This window comes from Apiospora aurea, assembly GCF_038362705.1.
Source record: "Apiospora aurea strain CBS 24483 chromosome Unknown utg000002l_segment0_segment0, whole genome shotgun sequence".
NCBI lineage: Eukaryota > Fungi > Ascomycota > Sordariomycetes > Amphisphaeriales > Apiosporaceae > Apiospora > Apiospora aurea.
The window spans coordinates 2,371,013-2,392,752 of record NW_027117389.1 but is presented as its reverse complement, the minus strand read 5'-3'; the positions used below and the strand labels follow the sequence as shown (position 1 = coordinate 2,392,752).

The 21,740-nt window shown below is 55.3% G+C and overlaps 8 protein-coding genes across 8 annotated transcripts; 5 read left to right on the top strand and 3 right to left on the bottom strand.

Moving 5' to 3' along the window:
- Positions 1-2: 2 nt before the first annotated feature.
- Positions 3-1,509, top strand: PG986_003124 (cutinase palindrome-binding protein; the record flags this gene model as incomplete). Its single annotated transcript, XM_066839346.1, has 2 exons — positions 3-1,293; positions 1,352-1,509. 2 exons carry the CDS (start codon positions 3-5, stop codon positions 1,507-1,509), a joined length of 1,449 nt encoding a protein of 482 aa, XP_066704410.1.
- Positions 1,510-3,129: 1,620 nt separating this feature from the next.
- Positions 3,130-5,101, bottom strand: PG986_003123 (enoyl-CoA hydratase; the record flags this gene model as incomplete). The annotated part of the gene is made up of 2 exons (XM_066839345.1): positions 3,130-3,164; positions 4,108-5,101. 2 exons carry the CDS (start codon positions 5,099-5,101, stop codon positions 3,130-3,132), a joined length of 1,029 nt encoding a protein of 342 aa, XP_066704409.1.
- A 1,964-nt stretch (positions 5,102-7,065) lies between these two features.
- Positions 7,066-7,587, top strand: PG986_003122 (uncharacterized protein; the record flags this gene model as incomplete). The annotated part of the gene is made up of 1 exon (XM_066839344.1): positions 7,066-7,587. One exon carries the CDS (start codon positions 7,066-7,068, stop codon positions 7,585-7,587), a length of 522 nt encoding a protein of 173 aa, XP_066704408.1.
- A 955-nt stretch (positions 7,588-8,542) lies between these two features.
- PG986_003121 (uncharacterized protein) lies at positions 8,543-9,708 on the top strand (the record flags this gene model as incomplete). The annotated part of the gene is made up of 5 exons (XM_066839343.1): positions 8,543-8,585; positions 8,861-9,043; positions 9,174-9,307; positions 9,367-9,420; positions 9,538-9,708. The coding sequence occupies 5 exons, from the start codon at positions 8,543-8,545 to the stop codon at positions 9,706-9,708; spliced, it is 585 nt and encodes a 194-aa protein (XP_066704407.1).
- A 677-nt stretch (positions 9,709-10,385) lies between these two features.
- On the top strand, positions 10,386-12,432 carry PG986_003120 (uncharacterized protein; the record flags this gene model as incomplete). Its single annotated transcript, XM_066839342.1, has 2 exons — positions 10,386-10,568; positions 10,678-12,432. 2 exons carry the CDS (start codon positions 10,386-10,388, stop codon positions 12,430-12,432), a joined length of 1,938 nt encoding a protein of 645 aa, XP_066704406.1.
- Positions 12,433-12,763: 331 nt separating this feature from the next.
- Positions 12,764-13,579, top strand: PG986_003119 (uncharacterized protein; the record flags this gene model as incomplete). The annotated part of the gene is made up of 1 exon (XM_066839341.1): positions 12,764-13,579. One exon carries the CDS (start codon positions 12,764-12,766, stop codon positions 13,577-13,579), a length of 816 nt encoding a protein of 271 aa, XP_066704405.1.
- Positions 13,580-14,085: 506 nt separating this feature from the next.
- Positions 14,086-14,800, bottom strand: PG986_003118 (uncharacterized protein; the record flags this gene model as incomplete). The annotated part of the gene is made up of 4 exons (XM_066839340.1): positions 14,086-14,176; positions 14,268-14,316; positions 14,422-14,562; positions 14,725-14,800. 4 exons carry the CDS (start codon positions 14,798-14,800, stop codon positions 14,086-14,088), a joined length of 357 nt encoding a protein of 118 aa, XP_066704404.1.
- A 1,197-nt stretch (positions 14,801-15,997) lies between these two features.
- PG986_003117 (uncharacterized protein) lies at positions 15,998-17,212 on the bottom strand (the record flags this gene model as incomplete). The annotated part of the gene is made up of 1 exon (XM_066839339.1): positions 15,998-17,212. One exon carries the CDS (start codon positions 17,210-17,212, stop codon positions 15,998-16,000), a length of 1,215 nt encoding a protein of 404 aa, XP_066704403.1.
- Positions 17,213-21,740: the final 4,528 nt, after the last annotated feature.

The window sequence follows — 21,740 nt, the reverse complement described above, 5'->3', positions numbered from 1 at the left end:
GCATGGCAGTGTATGCACCACCCAACTCACTCAACGATCCTAACCTAAATAAGCAGTCCAACCCACCACCGCTCCAAATGGCAGCAGCCGACAACTCACAGGACATGATGGACCTACTCAACAGCCCCATGTATTCGAATTTCGATGCAGCAGCAGGAATTCCAATGAACCTTGACCTCGATCTCGACATGCCGCCGCCTCCGCAACCATCGGCATTCGCGCCCGGCTCAACCAGCTCCAACGTGCCCCCGTCCACCATGGGCCAATCCGAAATGGAGGACAGCCCGGCCGCGCAGTCCAGCAATGGCTTTGGCACACCTGCTGCCCAGTCGAATGCCACTTCTGGGAGCAACACACTGACGGAATTTACGAAGCGACGGAATTGGCCTGCAAAAGTCGTCGAAGAGCTGAAGGACTTCCTACAAATCCTAGATGCGCACGGGAGAATTAAATACGTTTCCCCCAGCGTGACAACTGTGACGGGCTATCAGAGTGAAGACGTTATCGAAACCTTCCTAAAAGAGCTGATTCACCCCGACGATGTTGGCACGTTTACGTCGGAGATGAACGAGTCGATAGCGACCGGGCATCCGCTACGAATGTTCTACCGCCTAAAGAAGAAGGATGGCCAATATGCTATATTCGAGTCGGTGGGGCATGCTCACATAGCTTCGGCCAAGTTCGCGCCCAATCCGGACAACCAGACGCCTTTCTGTCAGGCGGTTTTTATCATGTCCAGGCCGTATCCGACCCGGAATGCTCAGCTATTGGACTCCTTCCTGGAACACAAGATTGAGAACGAAAGGTTACGTAGGCGAATCGCCGAGTTGCGTCGAGAAGAGGAAGAGGAAGAGGCGTCCCAAAAGAGCTGGCTGGCTGCACAGGAAGCATCGGACATGGCCGCTTCAGAAGATATGCAGTCCTCGGTCGGCACTTCGTACTACCAACCAACGCAGCCCGATACCACATCGATGCCCCCTCCGGACAGACCCTCGTCTCTAAGCATGTCGTTGACTCGAGAGAATCTGGAAGGCGCCGCTGGCAGTCGCTCGGACTCCATCAAGGATAAAATGGCAAGATTTGAGGGAGCCTCGCACACGGATACCATCGAGATGCTCACTGGCCTTCGCTACGTCGAAGGAGAACGAAGTCGTGGCATCACTACTGGCAACCACAGCCCGACCCTCATTAGAGGCGATGCCGGAATTGCCATTCCCATTGACAGGGATCCCAGGACAGGCGAAAAGAAGAAGAAACTCAAGGTCGCGGAGGAATATGTCTGCACTGATTGCGGTTCGTTGCCACACCCGCTCATGGTATTGTTCGCCTCGCTTATCTCATTACTTCTTAGGTACTCTCGACTCGCCCGAATGGCGGAAGGGCCCCAGCGGGCCTAAGACGCTCTGCAATGCTTGTGGCCTGAGGTGGGCCAAGAAGGAAAAGAAGAAAAACACCAGCAATGGGGCTGGCAAAGAAACGCCACAGATGCCCTCCGTGGAGTCGCAATAAGGGGGGGGCGTTGTTTCCTCTCTCTCTCTCACACACACACACACAAACTCACACACCGGAGCGACGCAAGATGGTTGCTTGGGGTTAATGACTATAGATCCTTTTTCAGTTTTCCAGCGCCATAGCCTGTCTCACATGCGCGGACTCTGGCTTTTACAATAGGAGGGGGGGTTACGGGCAAAAAGCCAGGAGTTCAAGGCGCATACACAAGGGGAGGGAGGTTTGGTTTGGCCGGCCAAATGCTTTTGACGGTTTACGAAGTTTTCCCGAGATACTTGAGATACCTTCGTTGGGTTTGATTCGTACGATGCTTTTTTTGAGTACGTGCTACCCAACGAATTCGCGTCTGTACAAAAAGAAACTGTAACGGCGGCTCGCTAGGCAACATAACTTTTGAACTATTTATGAAATACCAATTTATCAAACACCAACTACTGGAGTTTTCCATGTGGCGCCAGCAAAGGATGGCCTCGTATGTGGCAGTTGTCATCGGCGACCCGAACAGGGGGTGGTGGTTGTTGAAGCCGATGCCCAAACAACCGGGCCTACTACTCTTATAAGGGCCTCACTCTATTTTTCTAAAATTCAGTGACAGAAGCCATGAACCAGAGCAGTATTCCTAGGTTGACCTACTGGGCTGGCCACTGGTTCAGCTATGTCCTGTTCAACGTCTCCCCCGGTCAGCTCTGGCATACAATACGGTCAGCTGGATTCTGGGTTGTTTCCTGGGTCTAGCCTTCGTACGTCTCTGGGTCCTGGATGTTATTCGAAGGGGTCTGATGACTTGTTCTCTCCCTTACCTATGAACCAAGTAAACACCGAGTAGCAAACAGCACGGGCCAAGGCATGGAGCAGAGAACCAGTCGTCGAGTAAGGAACTTCTATCACATGTTGGATGCCTGGTATCAACAATCTCCAAGTGTGCTTGGTCGGGATGGCTATCGGTGTCAAATATACATAGTCACTTATATACACCTATGCACCTGCTTGTGGATGTGATAAAGAAAGGTATGTTGACCTTTGGAATGCCCTCTTCCCCATCATTTTGTAATGATATCCTTCGAATCTTTCAGAACCGAGAGGCACTCCATTGACCGTTCGGTCAGGCGCCCTGCGCAACAGGTTTGATTCCAGTATAGCATCATCATTCCGGCCCTCTCTCTGCGACTTGCGATCCGCCTCCGAACCCAATGGATGCGTCGCCTTGCCGGTGATGACTACCTCACGTGTCTTGTGTTCGTACGTAGCAACAGCAGCCACTCTTCTCGAATACGGCTGGCCGCGTATTAGAGAGGCTCATCTTGTAGTTTACCTGGTGTGGTTAACTCATTTCACATGACATGCCTAGGTCATCGCCGCGATTCTGCCTTTTGTCACCATGGGCGTTATACGTAGTGGCCACAACAGACTCGCTGGTGATGAAAGCGTTCGGTCCCGCATCGCCACCGAGCTCCCCGAGAAAGTCCATGCGCTCTCCGTGGGCTCCAAATGGCTTCTGGTTATATGGTTTACATACTCTGGGGTTATACATTGCTGTTCTGGTCCTGGACATCTCTATGAATATATGTATTGCGATTGTCCCTATCCCAGCAAGTTACGGTTATGCCTTGCGCCCCTCCTTTAACTGATGACCTTGTAGCGACCCGAGGAGGTGACTCTTGATCCGAAAAGCTACTCCGCCAAGCGCGGATGCACTGGGTCAAGAAGACTGGCATTGCCGTGGTGCTATGTGCCAGTGTCTTCATTATGGCTGCCTCCAGCCTTGACGCCGACTACTCCATTAAATCGATAAGCTACATACAAACACGACAACCCCTGGCAAAAACTATTTTACCTCAAAGAACTGAAGAGGAAAGAGACCGAAGCATAACGCGAATCAAACTCATGAACTGTATAATAACGTATCTGCCCCCGCCCTCTGGGCATACGACGTGCTTTGTGGTCAACGCGCCCATCTTCGTCGACGTCTTCCGCAAAAGGTTTCTGGCGAAGAGAACACCCCCCGAGAACCGATCAGTCGAACGGCATGTCGGACTGCTGAAGAATAACGAAACTAACTGGTGAACCTCAGACACAAGCAACCAGGTTTCGCCACCCCCATGGTATGGTAACATGGCTCGCCAGCGTCGACAACACCGTTGATGCGGAGACCTCCTGCACCGATGCTGTCAATCTGGCATGGGCCTACGCAATTAATATTACAAGATAAGGCAAGGGCATCCTAGCCTCGAGGGGCACGATATTGACTTGTAGGATGTGAGGGAACGAACTTCTATACTAGCAGTAGCCCATCACTCTAGTCATACATTCATGTCCGTATTAATGCAACTGATTGGACGATTTACAAGGCAACTATTACTAGATCCTAGCAACGGGTTTCCCGTCGACTTACCAGACTTACACACACAGATAGCAGCTACTCAACTCGTGCAGCTGCTACCTGGATAGCCCTCCCGTCAACCCCCTGCTTACAAATACATGGTGAGGGTAGATAAGAATACTCAGCACCCAAGGGAAGAAAAGCCAAGAAAAAAACAATCGTGTTCTCACAGGTTCGGATGAAGAACCAGGCAAAAAGACAGGGGACCCAGAGTTTACTCTTGACCCAGCCCATCAAACCACCGCTGTCCTCTGCTGTCGTCTCCGACGTCACGGCCTTCTTCCCCTCCCAGCAGGGCCACACGGCGGGCCTGTCGGTCTCCCAGCGAGCCTCGAACCGCGGCTCCCTCTTCTCGAGGAAAGACCGGATACCCTCGCGGGCGTCAGCCCCGCGGAACAGGTCGAAGAAGACGCGGCTCTCGAGGCGCTCCGCCTCCCCGGGCGTCGCGGGGCCCTGGTAGAGCATGTCGCGCATGGCCTTAGTCGCGACGGCGCTGGTCTTGCCCGCGATCTCCTCGGCCAGCCCCAAGGCGCGGGGCAGGACCTCGGCCGGCTCGTCGAGGACCGCGGCGAACAGGTCGCGGACGGCCGGGCCCCAGGCGGCGTAGGTCGCGCCCGTGGTGACGAGCGTCAGGGCCCGGCCGGCGCCCAGGATCCGCGGCAGGAAGAAGGAGGAGCAGGCCTCCATGTTGATGCCGCGCCGGGCGAAGACGAAGCCGATCTTGGCGCCCGCGTGCGTGACCCGCGCCGCGCACGCCAGCGTCATGGTGATGCCGACGCCGACGGCGTGCCCGTTCAGCGCGGCGATGACGGGCTTCTGGCACCGGTGGATGGCGAGGCTGACCTGGGCGCCGCCGTCGCGGTGGGCCTCGCGCCGCTTCGCTAAGTCTTCGGGTCCAAGAGAAGAAGACGGTGGTGGTGATGAGGTGCTCTTGGACGCCCCGTCGAGGTCCATGCCCGGGCAGAAGATGCGGTTCCGCGGGTCGCCGCCGGTGAAGACGATGGCCTTGACGCGCGGGTCCATGGACAGCAGGTCGAAGGCCGTCACCAGCGACGTCACCATGGTGTCGGTGAAGGCATTGTTGGCCTCGGGCCGGTTAAGGATGACGAGGATCACCGGGGTGGGGACGGGCGCCGAGGCCGGGTGGTGAGAGAGTCTGATCTGAGGCAGCGGGTAGTCATTGTAGGAGAGCGGGTGGCTTGGAGATGTCATGTTGTTGTGCACCTCAACTACGAGGGCTTCTTGGTACTTAATATGATAGCTTGGGATTATTCCTACTCTGCTTGCTTTGCTACTACCGGCAACAGCAATGCCATATACCGAGATTTGCGGCTACGCAGGTGGCCAAGTAGTGTAGGCAGGCATGTTTGCTTACCGGATGTCCCAGTTGTGCGGTTGTACATGCGGGGGAGAAGCGGCCCATGAGTTGGGGTAAGCAGGTGCCGAGGTTGAACGAATGTGCGGGATGCACTTTGGCCTGCTTGCCTCCATCGTTCTAGAAGACTGACTTCGGCTTCTTTTCTGTGAAGAAGGGAATCGTCCTTCGCCTACCTACGCGCGCCAGTCAGACGATTCATGCATAGACGAGAGAAGGTGGTGGCGTGGTTGGTTTAGATGCAGTGCACAAGTCTGATGCTACTCTATGTAAAAGACCTCCAATCACCACTTTCGGTAGCATGCCACCCACCCGGGCGGGCCAACCACTAACTAGGTACATGTAATCAGTCATTCGACGGTCCAGCGGTCAGGTCGCATTGCATTGCATCCTAACCCAACCGATGCACTGCAGCACGGCAAGGTGATTGATTTCCCGCTGCAGAAAGCAACACTGGCAGGCCAGGTTCGTCATGGCCAAAATGCATGCCTCTTTTGGATCGTTTATTGACACCGAGTCAGTCACCGGCTGAGTCGGTCGATTCGATGGCCATGTTCATGATCCTATCGATGACGATGAGGTTATTTATTGATGTTGGTCGAATCAAGCCTCCAGAGAGCTGAAACTGCGTTATGAAGTCAGCTGGCCAGAAGGGGAGATGGCCATGTTGATCAGGGACTGCCACTGCAGAATGTCTCTGGTATGTATCCATCAGTCCATTGAGTCCGGCCGACTTTTGGGAGCTGCCTTTGGCTGGCAGAAACAATGTCCCGATTTCCAGCATAAGCTTATATCTCCGCATCGTGCCCTTCGTCTCAACTTTTTTGGTGGTCCTATCTCTTGCTGCCAATTGACACTGACCCGAAATAGACCCAGATGCGATCGCGACACACGTGCCTTGGTGTGCTTTCGCAGGCAGAACGAGCGAGGTGCTACAACGCTACAGCCTATGTACAGTGCCTGCTGCAACTTGAGATGCTTTGGGGGCATTTGGAGGCACTTGAGGGGACTTGGGATGGGTTGGTGGGGCCCGGCAATAACGCGCTGGGGGACTGGTAGGGTTTTTTTTGACACAAAGCCAAGATGTCGAGACGGCTAGGACGGGGCCAGGGGCCTCAGCAACAGCCCAGCACAACCAATGGCAGCGCCGGATCTCACTAAAAGCAAGCAAGTACCCCTGCCAGCCGCCGTGCCTTGCGTGCCTGATCGATGCTTCAGACGGCACTCCAACAACCGGAAAACATCATGGCGAGTACCATTTCGAGCCCGTGTGCTGGCCATGTTTGAGCCAGCTCCCCCAAATCCCTCGCCCCCAGCGCCAGCCAGCGAGCCAGCGGGGCCATGCGGGCTGGAAGGCCTGCTTGCCGTGCGCTGCAGACACACCCTGCCTGTCTCTGTCTGGTCGTATGTTCGTCCCCTTCATGGGTGAGGCATCATCGTGAAACTCGTACTTTTCTCCCGCTGCCCTGCTCTCTTTCTCCCTCCTTCCTCCTCCCTCTCTCTCTATTCTCAACGATCCGGGTCACTCGCTCAAGTTTGCCCTTTTTTCATCTTCATTTCTTTTTTTAATCCTCCTACCGATACGACTGAGTCGATTGCGGAGTTTTCCACTACTGCCAACTAATCCTTTGGTGATCTCTTCTAATTTTCTTGGCTGGCCAATCATTCTCCCTCTGCACGCCCCATCTTTCATCCACGGCGGCTATTCAACACCAAATCGAAAGGCTTATAAACTCGCATCCGTCACCAGACTCTGTATTCATCCAGTCCGAACAGGCAGGACAGCAATCCCGACGACACAATGGCTTTCACACCCGTCACCCTGTTCTACCTCCTGCTCTCGCTTCTGAGCCTGCAAGTCGCGGCCGAGTCGGTGGATATTGTGGATGGGCTTGCTGCACGACAAGCACCCGGCGGTGGCGGCGGTGCCCCTGCCGGCGGCCAAGCTGGCGGTTTCGTGCCCACCGTCGTCTCGTGCGCCGAGTACTCGCGGATAGCCAACTTGACCATCATTGGCAAGAACTCGACCTACCGCGCCGCCTTTCTGCGCTCCGGCCCCTTCGGCACCGACCAGATGTCCGGCATGGTCGACCAGGCTGCTGTTCTCCTGCCTCCCCTGACGCTCGACAAGACCCTGAACGCGCAGTGCGGCAACTCCACCGCCATCGCCCTGGCCGGCGCCGAGGCCAACTTCACTCAGGGCATCGTGGCCGATTTCACCATTGCTGAGGCTCCCGGTATCGGCGTGGAGGGCTTCACCACCTTGATTATCGTCACTGTGCTCACCATATTCATGGGTCTTATCTGGATGACGATGGAGTAGGCGCACAGCGTCGGATACACGAGTGACCTGGAGGAGCGAGGGACAGAAGAGATATCTATCTTGGTCACGGAGAGGCTTTGACCGGTCATTCAGTGCCGCCAGCTACGCCTCAGGGCACGATTGAACCAGAGAATGTCGAGCACGATCACAAAGCACGCCAAATAGTGTTGACGCTCAGGAGAGGAGGAAACACAACCGGAATTCTTATTATACCACCACCTTTAGACATTGCGCTAGCTACAAGACGTACGTCGTTGGAAACAGGCACTGCTGTGTTGCAATGGAACACATCACACAATAACAATGTTACACGCAAATTTACACCAATCCAAAGCTGTCATTGATGCCATGTTGTGTACATGTAGGTACGGGTGTGGTCGGCTTGAATCGATCAACCGTACGAGATCAGATGACTTGGGCAACTCGGACACGATTCTCGTGCTAGTGGTATGGAGGTACATCCTTCATGTTGAATATGTGAAGCCGCGCCGCATGACCCGACTGCACGGGTTTGGGCCAACCCCTGGCTCTGGGTGAAGACACAATATGCTTAGCACTCTTAAAACACGCTTCTTCAAGGTTATCGTCTTTAGACTTATGTTGGTTTAGTTTCAATTAAATTCGTCCCGCACGACAACCCACATGCGCTGCAATGGTCGCTGTTCCAGAAGAGGCGAGCAGGCCTAGCCGGCGAGGGTCCTGTTCTATGTATGCAGGCAGGGATTGCTGCTTCAACAGAGTTTCAAGTCGCAGCGGGGCCCATGACGCAGAGTGGGCGGGCGGGTTTGCCAGCAAAGCAACTGGAAACAACACGTCGTCCCTCTTTTGCGTGAGTCGTTCGTTTTCCCCAAAAGAAGTAAACTTCTGGTTGTGAACTACTCTACACACATTGACGAAGAAAAAAAAAAGAAACCATCGGTATTCTCACTCATTTACATACTCTTAAGAAGCCAAAATGTCGTATTCCGGTGGAGACAACGGTGGTGAGAGACGCCAAGGTAAGCAATACACACACCACCGCCGCTAGCCCCCCGCATTGCTTGGCTGTCTTCCGGAGACCCCTTAGAATCACAGACACGGAACACACGGCACGCCAACAAGCCGCGGAACTGGACTAGGCTGACCTGACACAACGCCCGACTTATACAGATTTCGGCGGCAACAGTACGTCCCCGTGTCCCCGTCCAGCCTCCGACAGAGCGGATTCCCGACCGAGACAGGTACTCAGCCAAAGAATGCACTGACTAACCCGGCGAACCCCAACTTTCCACAGTGACACACGGAGGCTCCTACCCCGCCGGCGGCTACGGCGCCGAGGATGACGACTTCTCCGGCGCCGCCGAACACGCTAGCCGCTCCGTGGGCGAGTCGGCGGACCCCAGCCTCTTCACCACCCTCCTCGGCGCTCTGAACCAGAAGAGGCAGAGCTTGAAGGACCAGGAGGTCGACGAAGATGGTACGTTATCATGCCGATGCCCTCCCATCCGACAAAAGATGAAGACCTATATACCTAGCCCCTGCTGGTGTATTATTATTATAGAAGGGACCCCGTTGTTCTAACCATACGCACACCCTATCGTGAACAGATGCGGTCAAGCAGCACCAGAAGCACTACAAGGGCGACGATGATGGTTGCGAAGGCGACGACCAGAGCTTGGGCAAGGCAGCGGCCATGCAGGCGCTGAAGATGTTCACCGGCGGTGCCAGTGGCAACACACAGGTAAGTAGACGCGCTTGTTTTGGAATGCAATCGGGATCTTATACTTACTCCATGCGTAGGAGGGCAACAGCCAGAGTGCATTCCTCGGCCAGGCCATGGCTGAAGCCAGCAAGGTATGCAATGACAACCCTTTTCTTACAGACTCCCTCCGTCACCATTTCACGGGCATAGCCCACTGCGGATTGATAGGAAAAGCAAGCTGACGCTCTCCTGATCTTGGCATCATACAGCTCTTCGACCAAAAGGCCTCGCAGGGCAAGGTCTCGGGCGACGCAAGCAAGGAGTCCACCATCATGCAGGCTGGCGAGCTGGCCCTCAAGATGTACATGAAGAGCAAGGGCGGAGACGCTGGCGGCTCGTCGTCCGGCGGCCTGCTGTCTCTGGCTTCCAAGTTCATGTAAGCTAGCCTGGCCTAGCCAGGTAGTTGCTCACTTGCTGCAGTGCAGTAAAGCGACGACGGCTTGGCTCGGAGGCTACCTCACGTTGCATCCTCACCAGATAGACCATGTACGACGCGAAATGAAAAACATGGCTCGATCGTTTTATGTTTGTCGCTTGGGCACCTGCCTGCATCACCCCCAGTTTGGTGTGTGGATTGTGTATTCCGGTCAGGATCCAGGATCCGGCCAACTCTTAAGATTACATGAACCCGCTGGAAAGCCCAGCTTCATAGAAAGCCACCAGGTTCGGCATCCTTAGCAATGGCTTAAACCAGTAGCGACGAACGACCAGGTGGGATTACCACCGAAAGACACATGGCAGGGGGGTCACAGATGTGGGTTGGCGCGCCTGTCAGCCCACTCTGCACAGCCGCATGCTGACAGTCTGCAGCATTTAGAGACCAAAAGGACCAACCAGGATCTCAGATAGGTTCAAAGACGAAAAGGACCAAGCATAGTCTAGTAGTATAGTATGGTAAAAGGGGGTATTTATAGAACCTGTTAGACTGTCCCCCCCACAGACCGGGCAAGGGTCATCAGCACTTATAAGACGGCCAAGCTCACGTCACACAACACCATGTGCGAAATTAAAGAGAATACCCAATGTGTTTTAATCTGTTTCTAGCAAGGCGCTAGTAATGTATTCTTTTCAGCAGCGGCGGCCTTCTGTGGCGGCGGACTCCCTACTCGAGGGGGTCGAGGTGCAGGACGGGCACTCATCCCACGAGGCCAAGCCCAGACTGTCTACCCCTACACCTGCCCCTGCCCCTGCCCCTATTCAATCGTACTACTACGCCGCAGTGACGACACTGTTGGTCCTGGTCCCATCCATCGGCCTCATCATATGGCTCGCCCGGGCCGGCTCTGCCATCCGCCACAACTACGGGCTCGACTCCCGGCCGCTGGGGGGGCCGCCTGACGCTGGTCCAGGCCAAGGCCGTCGACTTCGTCTGCAGCGCGCTGCTCGCGCCGCTGGTCCTGGTCGCCGTGAACTGGTACTGGTTCTCCGTCACGCGCGTCACGGTCCTCAACGACGGCTCGACGACGGCCCTGCCGCTGGCCGCCCTCGTCGAGGCCAGCCACACCGACACGGGCTCCTACAGCCCCGTCAAGCTGACGAGCCTCGTGCGCAGCGGCCGGCCCAAGATGGTCCTGCTCGGCCTGCTGGTCCTGCTCTCGGCCGTGGCGCAGACGTGCTTCGGCAACGTGGTCGCGTACGAGGCCCACTCGGTCAGCGACGTGCTGGACTCGCCCGTCTCCGTGCGAGCGCTCGTGACGGGGCTGCCGTCTTTTCTCGGGTCGGGGGACAGCACCGCTGCGGCGGACCGGTCCATGCACGTGTACCCCTTCACGACGGCCCAGCGCGTCAAGTTCATGAGCCAGGCCACGTCGATGCTCTCCGACGTCGCCTTTGCCGGCTCGGCGGGCAGGCTCGGCAGCGACGGCACCTACGTCGGCATCAACGCGACGAGGGCTTCGCTGGACCAGCTGTCGCCCAACATGACGCGGCTCGAAGGCGTGCCGGCGTACCGGGTCTCGATCCACTGCGACGCCGCGCCCAACGACCGGGTCAGCGTGACCAAGTTCGCGTACAACCAGGTCACGGCGTCCACCATCGTGGACGAGAAGGACTTGTTCCAGTCCTGGTACGCGGGCCAGCTGGACGCGGTGAGCAACGAGTGGGTCGACTTTGAGAGCTGGCTGGCCTTCAACTACAACTACAACGAGACCTACTTTATGCACATGATGCGCTTCGACGAGTCCAACGAGACCGATTCCTCGCCCTACGGCACCATCACCTACACCGCCCAGAACATGACCTCCTTCCGGTACCAGGGCACGAAGGGGGTGATGAGCAGCTGGGGCTTCCGGTGCCATCTCCAGCGCGAGTTCGGCGTCGCGGCGCTGCGTCGAAACCGGGACCTGAGCTGGCGGCAGGAGGACATAGCGTGGACCGGGAGGCAGGAGGCCATGGAGTGGCTGATCGCCGACTGGCAGTTGGCCCTGAACTACCGATCCCCCACCTCGAGGGGCGGCCAGCCGGGGCTGGGTCCGGCCCTGGCGGAGACGGCCATACTAAAGGATCCCGCGACTCATGGGTACAAGACCGACAGCTGCAGCGTCCGTATCTGTCTGGACTACCGCACGAGCATGACGAACCTGCTGTACGCAGCTGGCGAGATCGAACGTCTGGTCTACGAGACCCGCCACGCGAACACGAGCAGCAGCAGCAGCAGCAGCAGCCACCTCGAAGGCGACGACAACAACAATGCTGCTCCCACCCATGCCGTGAGGGCGACCATGACGCGCGAGGCGTACCGGATGACGTACGTGCCCCTGCTCCTGCTGTGCGGGCTCCTCAGCGCCTTCACGGCCGCCCTGATCCCCTTCGGCCTCTTGGTGCACGGCCGGCGGACCAACGGCGTGCGGACCTGGCGGGAGGTTAACACCCTGCAGCTGCTGGCGGACACGGCCACGGGGCTGCGCGACGAGTACATCGTGGAGCAGATGCGGACCGCGGGGCCGGCGGGCCCGGGCAAGCTGGCGCGGACCGCCCAGGTCCGGTACGAAGTGCTCGGCAGCGGCCAAGAGGTGTCTCTGAAACTGGTGAATGATGCAGCCAAAGACCAACGGCATGTCTTGGTCTCTGGCGAGGACACGGAGGTTGAGTCAGGGCGGCAGTAAGTTGGATCGGCTGCTGCATCCATTGCCAAGTAGGTAGCATTTTGACCAATCAACTTTCCACACCCGAAACAGACCTGAGTCACTCCAAATCATACGTGTGGTACATCAGAAGATCATAGGATAGTGACGCTCGTCTGTTCTCTAGTCACTGTCTTGTCCCACCAGCTGAAACCGTATTCAGATGACAGGGCTGGCACTGTCATTTCATAAGAGGATATCCGATTGAAATTCGGTTTTTCGTCCAATAAAGCCTGGGGTAAACCAGACAGAGTCTCGAAAAACCGATCCGATCCATCCATAATTAGCTTTACCACCACAAGTACCGCTCATCATGACGACAACAACTGCGACGACGACAAGGCCAGACCCCCTTGTCATATTCCCATCTGAGCTCCTATCAACACCTACCGCAGCCAAGCCAACGTCAGAACTCTTAACTCGCATCGCCCAGGAAAAAGTCTACAGCTTCTACGGGCCCTTCGAAGCTGCAACTCTCTCGACGTCCGTAGCGGCGTGTATAACCTCCAACTCTGACGGCAGCGCGGCCCGTCTGACCGCCGTCCTCCGCCGCTTCCTCGACCACGCCCAACAGGACTGCCTTGCTGGGGCCGCTTCCCCGGACAAGCCTCTGACCACCCAGGCTTGCTGGCTCGTCGCGCGCATGTTCGAGCCCTCGGAGGAGTACGTGGTGCCGCGCTGGCACCGCGACGGGCGCATGTTCACTTGCTCCTGCTCGGGCTCAGTCGAAACCGAAGAAGGAGGAGAGTCTTCAGGCAGAGCGGAACAACCGCTGCCGCATTCCAAGTACGCCGTCACGCTGCTGGGGCCCGCGACGCGCGTGCTAGCTCCCGGCCAACCAGCGGTGGATGCTGCCCTCGCTGATGTCAAGAGCCGCATGGGGCTTGATGAGCCACAAGGGCGGGCCGAGCTCGCAGAAGCCCTCGGAGGGTGCGAGGAGTGTGAGGTGGAGCGCGGCCAGGTGATCCGGTTTTCGTGGGGGCAGGACGACTCCCCTGTGCACTCGGAGCCGGACTTTGCGGGAGAGGACCGCGTCTTTGTCAGTGTGCTGTTCGGGAGCGAGACGGAGATCCGGGATATGTGCCGGAGGAGGCGGGAGACGTTCGGGGTCGTGGGGGTACGTAGCTGAGGGAAGGGGTAGACGAGGCTGCTATGGAAACTGCCAGGGTGCTGGTGCAATACCAGGGCCTTCTATAGTCCAGAATTTGGATGTGGAGGATGCGATGCCATCTGAAAAACCAAAGAGAAGGAATAGGAGATCTCTGCGGGACCCAGGGGCCAAGAGGTGTTGGATACGGAGAGATAAGGCCGCCTTTTGGGTTTTCTGCCGAGTCCAATCGCATGTCATTCCCATGCTGCATAAGTACTTGCTCTCATTTCGAATTTTTGCCTAGTATCTAGAGCGGAACAGGTCATAGTGGACGTTGGAATTTGGTTAGCAACTTTGCTTGTGTAGCCAAATAACGAATAGTAATGTTCCCCGAGAAGAACGTTTCGAGCAAAATCGTTGAGCCCAATTACCGCAACAACATACAACACTGCTCGAAAAGACAGGCTCGACAGCCGAGCCATAAGTGGCAACCTTGGTAGAAGAACAAGGGGGGTGTACATAAGCCCCTTTCCTCCTTCGGCTTTCTACTCGGGACAGCGTGTCCCGCCTTGGGCGCCGGAGCCGGCGCAGCGACTGGACTGGCCCCAGCTGCAGCAGCCTCCTTTCGGGTTGCATCTGTCACGCGAGAGCAGGAAAGTTTGAGTTTGAGCATGCAGCCTTGCTTCCCACCTGGAACAAGGGAGAGGAATATAGGAAGGGGACTTACTGGAATATCTGACCGTCAAAGCCACTCGCTGAAAAGGGAACCTGATTGCCTGGATATTGCGAAGAAGAGGGGAGGTGCCAGTTCAGCAGTAGTATATTTGCCCCCGATTAGGGGTATACAGGAGAAAAAGGGTGAGAGGAGGGAAAACACTTACACGTCCCGCAGTACAGCCCCATCGGGGTCCCTTTGGCACACTTGCAACTGCCGGTGCACGCTCGCCCCTCGAGGGGTAGATTCATGGCGGCGAGACTCAGGCCGGCGTCGCTCTTCCGCTTCATGACATGGGACTCGGCAACTGGGGTTTGGAATGTTATAGATAAGCTCCATTTGGTCTCCGACTCTTGATGTCTAGGCCGAGAGGAATTATGAAACGTGTGTGTGTGTGTGTGTGTGTGTGTGTGTGTGTGTGTACAGAAGTCACAGTGAGATGAGATTAAAAGGGAAGGGACTAACTGACCATCTTCGGCCAAGGCAGCAGCATGAGCGACGCCCATGATGAAGGCGATGAACAGGACGGACTTGGCGAACTGCATCTTCAATGGCGTTCTGACTCGTTTTGTCAGGAAAGGACAGGTCAGGTCAGGTCAGGTCAGGTCAGGTACATTTAGTTGCCCTCCCTCCTATGAAGGTGCAGTTTACGATGGGCTCAGGATCTGGGGTATTTTAGATGCGGTTGGTTGTCTTAGTATGATTATCGTTACGATGATGCGATAATGTGATAATGCGACGATGCGATGATGTGACGGTGTGACGATGCGATGATGCGATAGGGATTACACCTCTTCCTGTCGAACGCAACCAACATGGTGACTGCGGCTATAAGTAAACCAAGCAAGGTGATCGTAGTCATATGATAGTTTTGGTAGTTTTTAACTCGATTCATAGTGCTTAAACAGAACGTAACGCAAGACAGCCCCAGGTCCTGGACCGAGTCCAAAACGGCTGGGTAGGGCAGTCGGTCTGCACGCCTGCGGCGGGCTGGAAGATCTGGGCTGAAAACCGTAATCGTGGGACATGCGTGTGGAAACCGGCGCTGTCGTAGTACTTAACAAATGCTTAGGGAGGTGCCATGAAAACCGGCCCCAAGTGAGTTACCGAGGGGGCATGAGGTGGTGGTGGTTATACTACTGCAACATTACATGGCTCTTGTACAGTAAGTAGGAAAGAGAGTCTCTGGGTAGGTGTGAGTAAGTGTCGCGCGGGTATGAATGAACACATCACAGACACAGAATGAAAGGAGCCAGAAGTGTGCAGAATGTTCCTTATATTTCCACTGAATGAATTGCCGCCTAGACCAGCTCGGCTGGATGAATGGGTGCGCAAAGGGTGCCAACCATGAACTATGTACTGTCCGATTCTTGTTTTGTACCTGAACGCCGATTCCCCTTTTGTGCAAGTCGTACCAATGCAATGCAATGAACCGTTCCTCAAAAGCAAAAATGGGTATCTCTTTCCCCCTTTTCTCAAATAGAACGCCTTTCCGTTGTGCCTTTCCCTTGGGCCCTAATTCCTGTTCGTTCCCCCTCGTCGTGCCAAAATCATTGTCATAATTGCCATCGGGCTTTACCAAGTGGTAAAAAGAAAAACAGCCCTAGGCTCTCCTCGGTGACCAATCGTCGCCTAACTCTATTCGTGCAGTGGTCCTTTGGAACATAGAAAATTGAAGGAGAAGAAGATGTACTGCGGAAAAAATAGTACAGTGTAGGTGAAAGGTAGGCCGCGAGGTGCCTTTACTGGGCCGAAGCATCCCTTCGGGCCTTGCCCGTGGCTCGGACCTTGAGGAAGGGTGTGACGGAAGCGATGGGCACATTGTTGGTCGGTGCAGCAGCGGAGCTTCCGGTCTTAACGGAAGTCTGGAGCGTCGAGGCCGTGGCGGGACCTGTCTGTTGGTTGCCGTTACCAGCCGTGACCGTCTTGTACTGGGTAACCGTGGTAGGATCGGCAGTGACGGTAACAGTCTTGATGCCATTGGCGCCAGTGGGAGAGGGCATAGAAGACCCATTGCCGGTGGGGGTAGGGGCAGGAGCAGAAGCAGAAGCAACGGGACTATCACCACTGCCGGCGGTAGGGCCAGTGTAAGGAGGGGGAGATGCTGTGCCGGTGCCAAGGGTAGCAGCCTCAATCATACGGTTGACTTGGGATGCGATACCCATGTTATCGACCTTGCCTTGCTTGGCGAACTTGATGCCTTGCTTCAGGGAACTGGCCTTGGTAGAGGCGGGTCCAAGCTTGATCTCAATGCAGCTGGTGTACATTTCGGGGACGTAGCCCACCTCGTTTGGCTTCTGAGGCCAGTCCCAGACCCAGTACATGGTGTAAATACCGGATTCAGGCAAGTCCTGGGGCAGCTGTACATCCGTTTGACAGTTGAGAGACCCGAGACCATACTTGCCTTTGCGCTCCATGAAGATGGGGAATTGGGGACCGGCAGCACCCCTATCCTGATAGCATTGGCCGTCATCGAAGTAGTGAGTTGCCAACAGCTTGCCCTTCTTGTTACCTCCAGTCTGGTCGGCATTCCACTTCTGAACATCGTTCAGCTTGTCGCCAGCCTTCTGCTGCAGGGTACCGTAGACGTGAGTGAGACCGCCACGGTAGGGGCGCGAAGTGAGTTCAGGGTCGGTGGTGTGGCCGTTCTCCTGGTACGTCAGAGCGACATAGTCGCCAGCAGCAGCCTGGAGAGGGCCGTAGTTGGAGTTGAGGTAGTCACCCTGACTGAACTGGCGGCAGACAGGAGGGTTTGATTTAGGATCGATAATCTTGTTCTGGACATTCTCATCGGAGAAATCAGGAGTGCGAGGCATGTAGCCAAGGGCGTAACCGGGGTTGTCGGCAAACGAGCCATCCGAGTTCATTCGGAAGACTTGCTCGATCCAAGAGTGGCTGATGGCAGCTCGAACCAGGGTGAGCAGCACCAAGACATGAGTGAAGTTGAAGAAAGACATGTTGACAATGTCGGTTGAGACCAGGTCTTGTCTTTCTGAATGGGAATCTGTGTCGAAGTTTTGTTCCAGATGTAAGTCGAAGGAAATTCTTCTTGCCTGCGAGAAGAGGTGTTGAGAATGGTTGAAGTATCAAAGTCGTGCCCGAAAACAGAAATCGGACGCTGAGGTGTAGGTGTATTTGTGTTGACCACTTTTTTCTCGTAGAGAATGGGTTTGTTTATCCGTCCAAGGATTGTTTTTTCTTTGAGAATCTAATGAGAGAATCAAACAATAGAGAAGGCTGCAACAGCTTGATGTGTGCAAACCAGAATTATGTTAAAAAATGTCGCCCAGCGGAATAACACGCACAGCGTTCAAGGTCAGACCAAGCTGAATCACGAAAAGAAATAGAAGAAGAAATCCTTTGTTCGACTACAGCATTTTTGTGCGAAGTGGCGGGACAAAGGCCGTACTGGCGAACAATGCGGGCGGGTGATCTGGCCGTGAGGACAAGGTGAGGACCGGGTGAATGAGGCCTTGGGCGGGCGGGGTCGGGGAGGTCTAGATGTCGGGCAGGAGGCAGGCTGGCCGAGGCAGAACAAAGCTGGAGGCGGGATAGATGGTAGTTTGATGCCTGGAAGCTGTGGTAGATGAGGAAGAAAGGTGAGGGAGATGTTTCTTTGTTTTGACACCTCGTGAGATCTTTCTACTCAAAATGCCCGGCCGATATGGTTCTGGCCCTGTCAATATGATGGATGACCCTTTGGTATTACAGTGTTGTATTCCTGTACGGGAGGAGCCCTACTCAAAGCTTAGGCGGAGATGACTCTTGTTTGTGGCCCCTCTTTATGATTTACACGCGCAGAGTTCTCGATTCCTACCCAATAATCCCGTGGGCGGGGACGCACAGTCGGATTATGGAGCCATGGGCCTTATTTAGCCACATGTATTTCGGGCCACGGTGTCGAGCTACTGTACTTACATGTACGGACGGGATGGCAGAAGACAGAACATTGGCAGAGTGAGAAGAACTGTCAGAGAAGTGATGGTGTGGAACAGCCCCTGCAAAGGTTGCAATAGGATATCGGACGACGATGGAGGCGACTGGACGAGATTGTTTCTAGCCTCTTTTTGCTGGGGACCTGAGGACGGGGCGTGACCAGGGTGGCCCGGGTCGATAGAGATTCATGCGGCTATCGAAGGAGCTTCCGGGTTGCTGCCGGCTACAGGACTCGAGCAGTCGAGCTTGTCTCCTTGTCTCTTTGTCGCTGTCGAGGTCGGGGGGGTCGAGAAGTCGTTGCTCTCCTGGGGGTACTCGACAATGGCCCCGCTCAGTGGAGCTGGCACTGGCACTGGCACTTGTGGGGCGGCGGCAACGCGAGACGGGGGAGGGCAAACAGGGAGAGGGGCCCAATTGCCAGGAGCCAAGAGCCCGAGGTCGATCTCATCCCATCAAAACCGACTACGGGCGGCTCCCAGGCCGGATCAGGCTAGAGTGTGTCATCTGCAAGGGCATGATAATGAGATCTAAACAAGTCCTTTGAAGCACGGGGCAGCTGGCGGTGTTCGAGAATATGCACGTAACCACACGGGCAGGCGCTGAAAAGTACCGCTTCGGCCGGATTGATAGGGTGTGGTACTTCGACTCCAGTGAAGCTTGCTCTCGCTTAGCCGCCACACGGTACACCACCCGCAAAGACCTGGAAGGAGGCTCTTTTTCCAACCCGCCTACCGCCCCACTTTGGTGTTTCTCCCTGGCACCTTCTTTCCTCTTTGGGTGCTTGCCATCCAGTCAATGTGGGCTTGTATCTATTGGCCGTAACGCCCCCTCGAGAGCACTTGCCTGCTTGCCTGCTCGCTACTGGCCGAGTGGGATTGAATGGCTGCAGCGTCAACGACTCTGCGGCAGCTAGCCACCTCTTGAGACCATGTTAATTTACCTCCAGTCCCAGTTGCCAGAGGCCTCGTTTGACCGTGATGCCACTGTAGGCAGATGATAGACCGACGACGATACCTTTCATCGTAGCGCCTGTTTCTTGCCGCGTCACAAAATCTATATGTTGACACCTGCTCGGCCTTTGCGCCGACGACCGCCCGAATCTACCTCGGGCCATGAACGATATGACTTAGCCGCAGTGCAGCAGGTTTGCCTGCCTGCAGACGCTTGCTCTTCTCTGCTTGGTTCTGTTGGCGCCGTCTTGGCGGAGCAAGCAAACTTCCCGGCAACTCCATTCTACCTCTTCCTCTCTTCTCGTCTTGCTAAATTTTTTTTTTCCTTTTTTTTTCTTCTTCTTCTCATGCTTGGATCGTGAAAAGCTCCACTGCAGATCGTTTCTTTCGCCGCATGTGCATCTATTGAAAGGAGCCAAGTCAGGAGTTAGCCTGGCCACCCATATATGTGGGATTCGTACGAGACATATTGGCGCGCCGCACGTCTTGTCTAGCGGCCGTGTCTGTGGAGCCATTCCCCTGCAGTGGGATAGAGTGCAGACCATCCTAATGGTTGCGATCTGCTTGCCCTGTACTGTCTGCACCTGCATTACCCGGTAAAGATAGACTTGTCGGCTGTCATGACTTGAACCAAAGGCAGCAGCACCCGGTCTGCCGCGGTCTACATATCATCAAGCCCTGCTCTGCCCCGGGAACTTGATCATGGTTTTCATATCACATAGACCCATCCGCTGGATTGCGGCCTTTTGTGCAGCTGTTTGCTTCTTGCATATTTTCTTATGTTGGGTTCATCCTATGAACGGGAGACCCTTGCGGTGTATAACCCATTGACCCCTGGCTATCGTCTTGGCTTTTGCAGCGCCACCGAAACAAAATGCGACCTCCTCTAATTGCCGGGGCAAACAGACCAACGACAAATGAATCACGAAGTTGCCCACATGCCGAATTGAATTGAAGAATGACAGACACGGGTTTATGATGCGATGGCTCTTGACCCAGCATATCGGTACCTGATGCACTAGAGCAAGTAAAGTGTGTACGACACCACCAGAGTTGTGATTAATAACATCCAGCTAAGAACAGTAATTGCCGAGGCAGCAATCAGCACGTACCTCCCGAGACTAGCTCGCTTTGATTGTTGCGATAGCATTGCCAAGTTGGGAAACCCGAAGTCCACTTATCAGTGTTGCATCTTCTCTCGTCCCTCCATCGCGAAGTGGAGTGCTCGGTTGAGTGGCCGCGGAGTCTTCGTCTGATGTTGGCTGCTGCACTTCTTGTTTCACCGATGCTTAACATGCTGGAGCGTTTTTCCCCAGAGATTCCAGGTATGTATGAAATAAATAAAATAAAGAATCATCCGGTGTCTCCATTTCAGATGGCTGATCTCCGTGGATCGTTGCGGACCAATGCCCGATCCCGTGGAACATGGAGCACGTCAACCGCTGAACCAGTTGGTATCGATTCTTGGGTGAGCAATGGGACATCACCAGAAGACAATGCCCTTTCGCTCGGCGCGCGGCTCCTGGCGCCTACCAAGCTGTGGCAGCGCTGTAGCAGCGCTGTAGCAGCGAATGACGGTTCAGAAAGGGCGCACGCAATACGATATGTCAAATCATCTGGAGGTAGCACCAGCCATTTGTCATGTGCTTCCACCCCTGTCCAACGTAACCTTATCCGGCGCGAAACCAGAAACGAAAGACTTGAGACGATTTGCGTGGGGCGCTGGGGATTAAGATACGAACACCGTCCACCTGAACACAGCAAAGGAAAGGGAAAAGGAGGAGAAAAGCGCAGCAGAGGCCGATTTGCACAAGGGATTTCGGCCTGGCGTCAATTGTTTCGCAGATCCTCCAGAATGGGTAACGTCCAATGTGGCACAACATGGTCATTGTGTCTCTCATTAGCTGGCTCGCTGTCCACCCGGTATGCTGTGCTAGTCGACCGTGCAAGGGATGAAAAATTGATGCCATCCATACTTATCCATCCCCGTGGATCCTCCTTCCTCTGCATACGGAGTAAGTACATGACATGACGGAATCATCGGAAGATTTCCTGGCGATTGCGACATCGAAGCGCTACTACCATGGGGCGACCTCATCCACGATTGCCTCAATGTTCTTCCCCCCAACTACCGCCATCAGCCACCCATCCAATCCTCAGCCCCTTTCAAACAAAGCCGACATGTAAGTACCTGCATACAAAACGCAGCAAACTTCTTCTTCTTTTCGGGACTTTTCCCTCCTGCCAGTACCTACATACTGTGCAAGCAGCCAGCCAGCGGGTGTCTGGGCGTCAAATCTGACGGACAAGGGTCGCGAATATCTGCTTTGCTTTCTCTCCCGCAACGCAGGTTTCCCCCATCCGTGTCTGTTCACTCGTAGCCAGAATATCCACACACAAACTCCTCCTTAATTGGCACAAGCAAGCAACAGCGACTTGGATTGGGCATAAGTTAGCGAATCCACGACTTGCTGCCGTGGCAGAACCAGATACAGAGAAAGAAAGCTGGACGGACAGCGGGAAAAGGCCGGGCCCACGGCCCGAAAAAGACGCCCAACCCCGTCCATCCATCCATCCATCCATCCTTTGGGGGCGATGT